Source organism: Cyprinodon variegatus, unplaced genomic scaffold (assembly GCF_000732505.1).
Source record: "Cyprinodon variegatus isolate N-32 unplaced genomic scaffold, C_variegatus-1.0 Scaffold64, whole genome shotgun sequence".
NCBI lineage: Eukaryota > Metazoa > Chordata > Actinopteri > Cyprinodontiformes > Cyprinodontidae > Cyprinodon > Cyprinodon variegatus.
In genome coordinates, this window is record NW_015150517.1 from 562,952 (window position 1) to 573,161 (window position 10,210).

The 10,210-nt window shown below is 37.9% G+C and overlaps 1 protein-coding gene across 1 annotated transcript in view; it reads left to right on the top strand.

The window, feature by feature from the left end:
• trim67 (tripartite motif containing 67) overlaps window positions 1-9,940 on the top strand; it is a 75,962-nt gene extending 66,022 nt beyond the window's left edge. The window contains exons 6-11 of the mRNA XM_015371720.1: window positions 1,192-1,355; window positions 3,183-3,321; window positions 5,257-5,381; window positions 5,463-5,641; window positions 8,357-8,519; window positions 9,449-9,940. Coding sequence (XP_015227206.1) covers window positions 1,192-1,355; window positions 3,183-3,321; window positions 5,257-5,381; window positions 5,463-5,641; window positions 8,357-8,519; window positions 9,449-9,496 — 818 coding nt within the window. The 3' untranslated portion in view covers window positions 9,497-9,940. The remainder of the gene's footprint in view (window positions 1-1,191; window positions 1,356-3,182; window positions 3,322-5,256; window positions 5,382-5,462; window positions 5,642-8,356; window positions 8,520-9,448) is intronic.
• The last annotated feature ends 270 nt before the right edge of the window (window positions 9,941-10,210 follow it).

The window sequence follows — 10,210 nt, forward strand, 5'->3', positions numbered from 1 at the left end:
CGATATTCAGTTTTAAGGCCGATACAGGCCGATACCGATAGGGGGCAGATTATATCGTGCATCCCTAAAAAAAGAGAAACATTCTGACACATCATTGCAGAAATGGTTAAAAATACATAACATTACTCTTTTAAGATCTAAATCTAATTACCTAGCTACTAATATTTTGTTTTTCCTTCTTAAGCAATTATGTTCAAATTACAGACTGTATTTTTTTATGTGAGATTTTCCTCCTGAAAGTTTTTTTATGCACACCATTATTGTGAGTGCCTACAAACGTAGTTCGCACTCTAGATAAAATGTTTTCTTACACATTAACATGTTATTGGTCGTAATGTGACATGAGGAGCAATTTATGAATAAATCAAATGTAGAAAATGGTTTTGAGAATTAGATTTGAGGAATAAAATGATTAACTTCTTTATGATAAAACCTCACTGGTAATATTCAGTCACAAAGATTCAGGGTTATATAAGATGTCTTATGTAGCCATGGTGCTGAAATCTAGACTGTAGCTCAGTAGGAGTCTTTTATGAAATAAATATTGAGCATGGGGAAAGGAACAGAATGAATTGAAGGAGAACATCCTGCGGCGAGCTGAAAAAATAAAACCTAAAAAGGCTTTTAGATTATACTGACTAACAATCCTGTTATGTTTCCCCTTCTGTCATGACTGCTGCCTTTCCCTCGTGTCTGCAAAACAGTCGAATATCCCAAAAATAATCCTAAAAAAAGCAGTTTTATTACTGTGTTTTTCTCCTGTTGAGTTCATGGTTAGACTGATATACTTTCTCTCGTAGATCCTGATGTGACACAATTTATTTATGCTCTCCTCTTCCTGATTAAACACCAACATATCAGATATAAATAAGACTTTGTAATAATATTTTGACTTAGGAAGTTCATGTCTCCTACAGACTCACCATCCTGATCCAATGATTACTGCTTTTGAAGTCAGAGCTTATATCAGTCTAACCTGGTTCTCGACTTGCACTGCCCCCCAGTGTTAAATGTTCTTACGTGGCCTAGTTTAAACCTCCAGTGATTACCAGTTATCCTCCAAGTGAATCTGGTTTGCCTTAACTCTGTAAGTCTATTTCCGCTCCCAGTAGGTTCCCTCAGCCTGTTCAAACATCCCTCATTCAGCTTTATTTCTCAATTAACACTTCATTCACTCATTACTTCCCTCAGTGGAATCTGGACCCGGGGTCCCAGCGGCTCCCTTACTACAGCTTGAGAAGTGCTGCACAAGGAACAACAGCGCCACCCTGGCCTGGAGGGTAAATGCACCTGCAGGTTGCCCCATCGAGGGCTACATTTTGGAGCTGGATGATGGGAATGGAGGACAATACAGGGTAAGTTATCGCACATCCTAAGGTTAAAGGAGAGGGCAAAGAGTTAATATATTGATGTTTTATTTTCTGCACTTTTTTACTCAAAAGTACAACATAATAGCACTTAAGGTAATTGAAATAAAGCCAAACAAGAAAAGAAAAAAAGACACACAATAGAATAAAACAAAATGTTTACAGAGAGAGTTTGCATGTTCTCCCTGAGCATGCGTGGGTTCTCTCCGGGTACTCCGGTTTCCTCCCACAGTCCAAAAACATGACTGTTAGGTTAATTGGCTTCTCTAAATTGTCTTTAGGTGTGAGTGTGTGAGTGAATGGTTGTTTGTGCCTTTTGTCTCTGTGTTGCCCTGCGATGGACTGGCGACCTGTCCAGGGTGTACCCCGCCTCTCGCCCATAGACAGCTGGAGATAGGAACCAGCACCCCTCGCGACCCCACTCGGGATCAAGCTTGTAAGACAATGGATGGTTGGATGTTTAAAGAGATTTTGTTGCTTTAGCTCTTTGGTTTTTTTTTGTGTTTTATTTTTAAAGCTTATAGTGACAGCCTCATTCATGATTACTTCTGTAAACAGTTTGTAGCTGTGTGTTGTCTATATTCTTCTTTGCCTGTGGGTCACTTTCAGATAAGCATAAACTTAAAGCTAAGAGGATATAGATAGTAAAAGTGGTTTCCTTTGCATTTTAATGGCTCTTCTACTCAGTTTTAGCCAACTACCTCAACATTTTCAGAAGTTTTGTTTATTTATTAACTAAGTTGTTTCTTTTGTGACTCATTTAGCCCATGCTACAATGGTTTTTAAGTAGTGTTGCGCAGATGCAATATTTTGGCCCCGATACCGATACTCGATACCTGGCTGTACATTATTGGCTGATACCGATACTATACCAATACCCTCTGTTTGAAATCGATGTGTGTGTGTATATATAAAGAACTGCATACTACTTGGATGTAAAAAAATTGCCATCATAGCTTTGTTGCTGCCTACCTTTGGGAAGCAGGAAAAAGACTAATACAAAGTGAATCCAGTAGAAATTTTTATTGCTTACCTGGAATCAGTGACTATAGTTGAATAAACTTTTGGCTCTCAAAATGGTATCGGTGCTCTATTTGTTGGTACTTGCTGATACCGATACCACCATTTTAGTGCTGGATCGGGGCCCCTGCCCGATACTGGTATCGGTGTCGGTGCAACAATATTTTTAAGAGTAACTATATTATATTTGATGAACCAACTAGAAGATTTCTAAAAGGTTTTTAGAGGAACAGTTTTCTTTTAACTAAGGATCAACTGAATAAAAATGCATTTCTAAATTCCCAATGTTCTCAGTCATATATTTGCAGCTTAAACTGATGACTGTAATACACTGTTATCATGGGAGAGGGTAGTTAAAATTCAGCGTTTGAGTGAATAAAAACCCTGTTGTAGTTTTTATTTTCTCTCATGGTGCAAAACAAGATGAATGTGATTAGAAAATCAATTTGCACTGCTTACTTTACATATCATTTAATGCTTGTCAGCAAACGTGCATTTAAGATATGTTTATATAGAGTAAAAACTGGGTTAATGTCACAGACAGGTGATCACTTCAGCCAGTTTCCCCTTTCTAATTTAACTATTATTTTAAAAAACTGCAGCAAGTCATGTCATACTTTCCCTTGTAGGTCTTTGTTATTACGGTAATAATTCATTAGCTGATGTGTTCTATAAAAAAGACAAGTGATTAAAGACAGTGGAAGTAAACCAACATTTCCTAACCTCTTCAATCAAACTGTACTTGCCTTAATGGAAACTGCATTTGTAATGATGCTGAAACATGATGTACCTCAGGAGGTGTATGTTGGGAAGGAGACAGTCTGCACAGTGGATGGGCTGCATTTTAACAGCTCCTACAACGCCAGGGTGAAAGCCTACAACGCCATCGGAGTGGGACCGTACAGCAAGACGGTCGTGCTCAAGACTTCTGATGGTACGAGAATGAATCGTTTATTTCTGCACATCTGACTGAGGTGGTTTTGTGTTGGGTGGGAAAATCATCCTTAGTCAGGTTTTAGGGTGCCACTACTGCTGTATTGATACCAAAAGCTGCTTTTTAGAAGTTTCTTTTTTTTTTTTTTACTGTTTAAAGGACAATAAAAAGTACAAAGTTAGTGTTAAAACAGTGCAAGGAGACAAGAGAGGAGAAGCTTTATTATTTAGAAAGACTTAATAAATGTAATTTTTAAAATTAGTTTACCGGTATATAACTTTTACTGGATAAGGATGGCATCTCGCAAAAGACAATAGATCAATATAATGGGAGTAGGCCTACCATTACAAAAAAAAAACAACTTGCATTTTTATAAAAATGTTTGAAGTTATTTTTAATCCTCTTTATGAATAATGGGAAATATCTGTACTGGATCAACCCCAGTGCTGAACAGGTTTATACATATTTCCATTAATATTTTCATTTTGTTTTGATAGTTGATAAGCTTAAACTCTTTGAGGTTGAAATACCTCTTTGCCATCACTCGATTCTTTAGCTCCCGCCACAGTTTTTGTATTAGATTTCTAAATATTTCAAATCATTAATACAAGGTGAGTAAACTGATTAATTAAACCCAAATCTAAATGACAGGAATGTGAATAATTTTGCAATTCTTAACTATTTGTACAGAAAGCTTTCAAAAAATGATGCAGACACTTTATATCCTCCTCCTGAGTTGACATCAGTTAAAGCTAAGTCTAGCTTTGTCATATTTTCAGCTTTTTTAAATGTATTATTCCTCTGCCTCTGAATCTTTGTTTAACTAGATAACAATTTCCTTACATATGAGGATCAACTCACATCTGCTTACATGTTCTCCTGTATTTTCCAATTTTAAAAGAGTTTTAAAAAAACTGGGGAAAAAGTTACTGATTATTTAATGGGACTCTAAACACTCTAATTTGAAAAAAAAAATCATATCCCATCCAGCCAGTTTGTCGATATTGGAACGAAAATGTGCTTTAAAAATCAGATAGAACATATAATTATAGTCACGATGAAGAAAAAAAACCTGGCAAATAGGATTTTAACTGATTTTTTTTTCTTTTTTAAAGACTTTTTTCCTTTTGGTGTTTGTATTAATGTGCTGCTTTATAACTATTTGTTACTTTATTCAAAAAATTATATTCTTTTAATCATTGAAATCATAAATATTTTTATGTAAAGACAAACGAAAGCTGAAAATAGATTTGGAAACATTAGGATAGGTGTAACATTGGAATTGAGTTTATATATATATATATATATATATATAAGTTCATGTTGTAATTCCATAGTTTGTTTTGCATTTCTGTTGCCAAAGCAAGTTCTGTCCTATTTGGGGTTTTGTGGAGTTTAACCCATATTTTTTCAGATAAGTTAAGTGTCTAAACACCCCTTATAGTTATCATTACTTTTACAGGGGGTCCATGACCCCTAGGGGGTCCACAGAGGTACTGCGTTTTGTTTTTTTGTTGATTTTTTCCACTAATTGAACTGTCTTTAAATTCACATTAACATGAATTAAACACATTGTAGTAAACAGATAAATGAAGGTAGAAGATGTCTTTCAGTCATCAATGCTCACATTCAGCGACACACATGAGCTCTTTCAAGCTGGGCACCATTTCATTCACAACACCTGTCCCATCAACCAGGAATCAGAATCAGAAATACTTTAATAATCCTAGGGAGAAATTACTTTCGTTACATTACTCCATATGTAATAGAGTTACTATAGGACCAATTTGATATAACACAATTTTATACAATATATAATCAGAGGTTCCAGCTCCATCTCTCCATCAGTTTGGAGGTCCTTGGCCTTGAAAATGTTGAAGACCCCGGCCCTAAATGGATGACTGTCTCTGACTAAATGTAGTGTTCTCGTTACAGTGGCTTGGTTCACCTTTGACCCCTCCTCAGCTCACCGGGACATCGTCTTGTCTAATGAGAACCAGACAGCAACGTGCAGCAGCTACGATGACCGGGTGGTCCTGGGGACGGCTGCGTTCTCCAAGGTTAGGATTATTTTAAATTACATGTTCTTTCATAGTTCTGTTATAATGTACATTTTCCACAATTCTCTCTTTAATTTTCAGGGAACTCACTATTGGGAAGTCAGCATTGACCGGTATGACAACCACCCGGACCCTGCGTTCGGCGTGGCGAGGATCAACACCATGAAAGAAATGATGCTGGGGAAGGACGACAAGGCCTGGGCCATGTATGTGGACAACAACCGCTCCTGGTTCATGCACAACAACTCCCACACCAACAGGTAGGAGTTCACTGTCAAGACACCTCCTCGTTCTCAGTGAAGCTTTTTATTTGGATGTGCTTTTCCCAGTTTTTGTGAAAAAAATATTTTCTACTTTACAGATCTCCATTGTTTTTGCCACCTTTTCTGATTTTAAAATAAGGGAAAATATCTTCAGTAAAGGCAAAAAAAAATATCACATGATTATTATTATTATTATTATTATGATTTTTTTTTTTTTTCAAAAAAACAACAAACCAAGCTGGCCTTTATGTGTTTAAAGGTAATGCCTCCAAAACCTAATAACTTATGTAACCTTTGGCAGTGAAATCTGGCAGCGAGTGTATGAGATTGCTGGAAATCAGTTCCTCACATCACTAGAGGGGGTCTGTTTTTATATATTTTGCTAGAAAACATTTTTTTTAATAGCCTCTTTTTTGTAGTTTGCATTTCTGTGATGGTATGATATATTTTTACTTTTCTTTTATTTTAAAAGAAAAAAATACATATTTTTTTCCTATTACCTGTGTGTATTTGTAATGAACAGCTGTTACAGCTACTTCTAGCTGTGTGTCTGTTATATGGCTGACTGGACAAGCAAGGTTAATTCATCCTCTGGTGCCTAAAGCAGCTGAGGCCATATTTTTAAGAGCATAAAGGCTTTTTACATAAGCATTGTGAATAACTCATCCTTTTAGCAAAGAGATTTCCTGAGTTTTGGTCCCTAAGTACCAGTTATAGTCATTTAGAAAAGGCTTTTCCAACTTTGACACCCAGTCCATTCCTCATTAAAACCAGGGTGCATCCTTAAAAGCTGAGTGGTTTTAAAGTCCAATAAAATAATAGGCTACATTTCATCAGTATTGCATGCTCTATGTTACTTTGATGTTTTTTCCTTCAAAGCTGTCAGGTTGCCTCAGATTTTTCTGAGCCATTTTTTTTTTTTTTGTCTAAGATTTTTCTGCAGGTCAGTCTTGTTTCTAAAGCTAGATCTGACGAAGCAAATGCAACTCAAACAAACTGACATCTGACTATTAATGCTGATCACTTTAGAGCAGAACAAGATATGTTATCAGTTTTATGTCCCTTTAATGGATTACTGTAGTGGAAATGGATGGACCCAAAGACAACCCGCAAACAGGTCAGTGAAGCTTTTACAGTCTTTATTTAAGTGAGAGGGCGGCACGGACTCCCGGGAAGAGCGGTCAGGTTCAGCGATAGGCAGCTCCTAAAGACAGAGTGGTGGTTAGTGACCAGTGGAGGCAGGCAGATGTTAGAGTAAGGAACTTGGTCACTAACCTGGCCACAGGAAGACTCGGTTGAGCTCAGTCTGGTTACAGGAGAGGAGGGAGTCCGTGCTGGGAAAATCCAAGGTTCAGTCCGGGTCTTGACGAGGGGGGAGTCCGTAAATCCAGCAGAGGTATCCAAGGGAGAATCCAGGGGAAGTTCCGAGTCCAGATCCAGTTCAATATCCACAGAAGCAAAGACGGTTCAAAGGGGCAGGCAATCTCAGTAACTCTCAGGCAGGCTGGGTCAGAAACATGGGTTGACAGTCCAGATCTCTGAGGCTGACGAGCAGGGCTCAGGCGGGCTGACAAAAATCCAGAAAGGGGACAGACAGGCTCAAAAAACAGGGGCAAAAACAAGTCGAGGTTCAGACAGGCAGAGGCACATAAAGAATAGGCTGGAAGTTCTCACCAAGAGGCTAGAGACGTTCTGGCACTGGAGGCTGGAGGGACGGAGCTTTTAAGCAGGAGGGGAGGAGTGAGAACAGGTGCATTGATTGCAATTATCAGCTCCAGTGCCAGGAACGTTACAGTCCCGCAGTAGGCCTACAGCAGAAGCAGGGCATGCTGGCAAATGACTGCAACTGCAGGGAACATGAAAACGGCACTGGAAAGAAACCATTATATTTAATTCATTTAACTGACCCAATCACATCATCACCACATACCTGATGCTCAATCTCTTGGTGTTCATCCGATCGGTTAGGGTTATGATGTTTTTTTAAAACCTACAGCCTATGTTATAATTCTTTAGATATAAAACATCAGATTCGATTTACATAATTTACATACCGGTAATTAGATTTTAAAATATTTAGTTTAAACTACAGGCAGCATGGTGGTGCAGTGGGTAGCGCTGTTGCTTTGCAGCAAGTAGGTTCCGGGTTTGACTCCCGGCCGGGGGTATTTCTGCATGGAGTTTGCATGTTTTCCCTCTGCTTGCGTGGGTTCTCTCCTGGTACTCCGGCTTCCTCCCACAGTCCAAAAACATGACTGTTAGGTTAATGGCTTCTCTAAATTGTCCTTAGGTGTGTGTGTGTGTGTGTGTGTGTGCATGCATGCATGGTTATGTGTCTCTGAGTTGCCCTGTGATTGACTGCTGTCCTGTCCAGGGTGTACACCGCCTCTCACCCATAGACTGCTGGAGATAGACACTGACTCCACCGCGATTTTGACAAGGACTAAGTGGATGGATGGGTGGGGTGGGGGTGGGTGTTGAAACTACTGATAAAGAGCACACTAGATGGTATAGATGTTTAAACAGAACTTTGACCTGGATGGTAAAAAATGAGTTAAATGGTCCTGAACTACACAGATGAATCTATGTCAGCTTTGGGTTTCAGAATCGGAGGGATTAATATTCTGTATATTTAAAACTATTTAATAAAAAGTAAGAACAATATATTGTAACAAAGATACCTGTTGTGTTTTCTGTGTTTGTGACTTCTAGAGCGGAGGGAGGCATCACTAAGGGCTCCACTGTGGGCATCCTGCTGGATCTGACCAAACGGACCCTAACCTTCTATATAAACAAGGAGCAACATGGACCAACAGCCTTCGAGAACCTGGACGGGGTTTTTGTTCCTGCTGTCAGCCTCAACAGAAACGTCCAGGTTGGTGTCGGTAACATTTTCTGGACATTTTCTGGATCAGTACTCTCTAAAGAGACTGATGCTCATAGTTCACCAGGTTCAGAAGCTGTTAGTTTCATTTCAGAGTTGAGATTAGCATGACATGCAGATATCTTTAAAGAGCAGCTCAACATCTCTTTCTGTGAACTGTGGTTTTCTACTTTGACTCAAAAAAAGGTCATTTTAAAAAAGAAAAGTCATTTGTTTCTGTATTTCCTTTTAAGGAAATACCTGGATAAGATTCAAACATCAGCATTAAGCTATTCAGACAATGATTTTTGATCAGATGGATTTTTTTGCTTTCTTTAATTTTCCAAATAATAAACATTTAATTCAAGTATATGTTTTCTTTTATTTTTGTAAAAGTATCTAGTTTTAAAATCTGTCACTCTGATAATAGAGAATGTTGTTAAAGGGTAAAAGTCGGTTTTATAGACTATTTGTATTTGAGCAGGAAAATAACTTTAGATTGAAAAAGGATACTCCGGGTTAGGTAGAATCAGACCATTGTTCTAAAAGTAATTTTGGGAATTTTAATTTACTGTCGATAGTCATTTTTAACATTCCAGACAAACAAACATGTAATAAAGAAAGAAAATGCTCATTCATATTTTTCTTGGCATAAAAACTGGTTTACTAAAATTTCAGCCTTTACTTGAAGCATATTTTACATCAGCAATAAATGCATTAAGGTAAAAGAATCTGATTTGACCTTTTTCTCCAGATTTAGAGATAAAATATTTTAGCAACAGCAAAAACAGAATTTGCAGCAGATTCACAGTTTCTTATACCTGGATCTTTAAGAAAAGGAGAAAAATCCGGCAAAGAACTGAGATTGAACTGTAATAGATGCACATCGATCCGCCTGTACCGTGCTTTGTCTGCTGAACGTTTTTTTTTTTTTCTTTCAGGTGACCTTACTGACCGGATTGGAGGTGCCAAAGAATATCAAACAGTAGGAGCTTACTGCTTTCCTGAGCGTGCCCTGGATACTAACCTCTGATGTCACATGCAGCGTCTGTTCCCTTCATTGGGGATATTTGTCTGAAATGTCAGCTTTGGTTCTGTCCATGCTTTCCAAGCTGCCATGTGTTTCTATACGATGTCATGATGAAGGAACAAATCTGACTGGTTGTAAATTTTTGTGCACATTGTTACAAAGGGGATTGGGGTTATTGTATTGATTTATTTTCTGGCAAAAATCACAGGATTCAAACAGTATTTATGATTTTCTTTTTGTTTTAAACTACTGTCATTCTATCAATTTCATGACAAAAGAATCTTAAGTTTAAATAGTAGAGCGAGACACCTAGAAGACATTCTCACTGTGTTGAAATTATTTTGGAGAACAGCCTCACAGTTTACATCAATAAGGTGCTTTTGGTGATCAAAAACTGACAGAAGAACCGTTCAACTTCGACAGCTGAAGTTACAACAGGTCCATCAGTCTGATTATATCTTAACTTATTGTCTGGAAATTCAAAGCCATCCAAGGTTGACAAAAATCTCCCTATGACACAAAGATTGTTTCCTGCTGTCAGTAAGGTTTACAGTTGTGCTGGATCTGAGAAACAACGGGATCGATTACATTTCACTTATTAAAGACGCAACAAATCAGCAGAACCTGGGAGTCGACCTTCTGCAGGTTATCTATCTCATTTGCATCTTAGTTT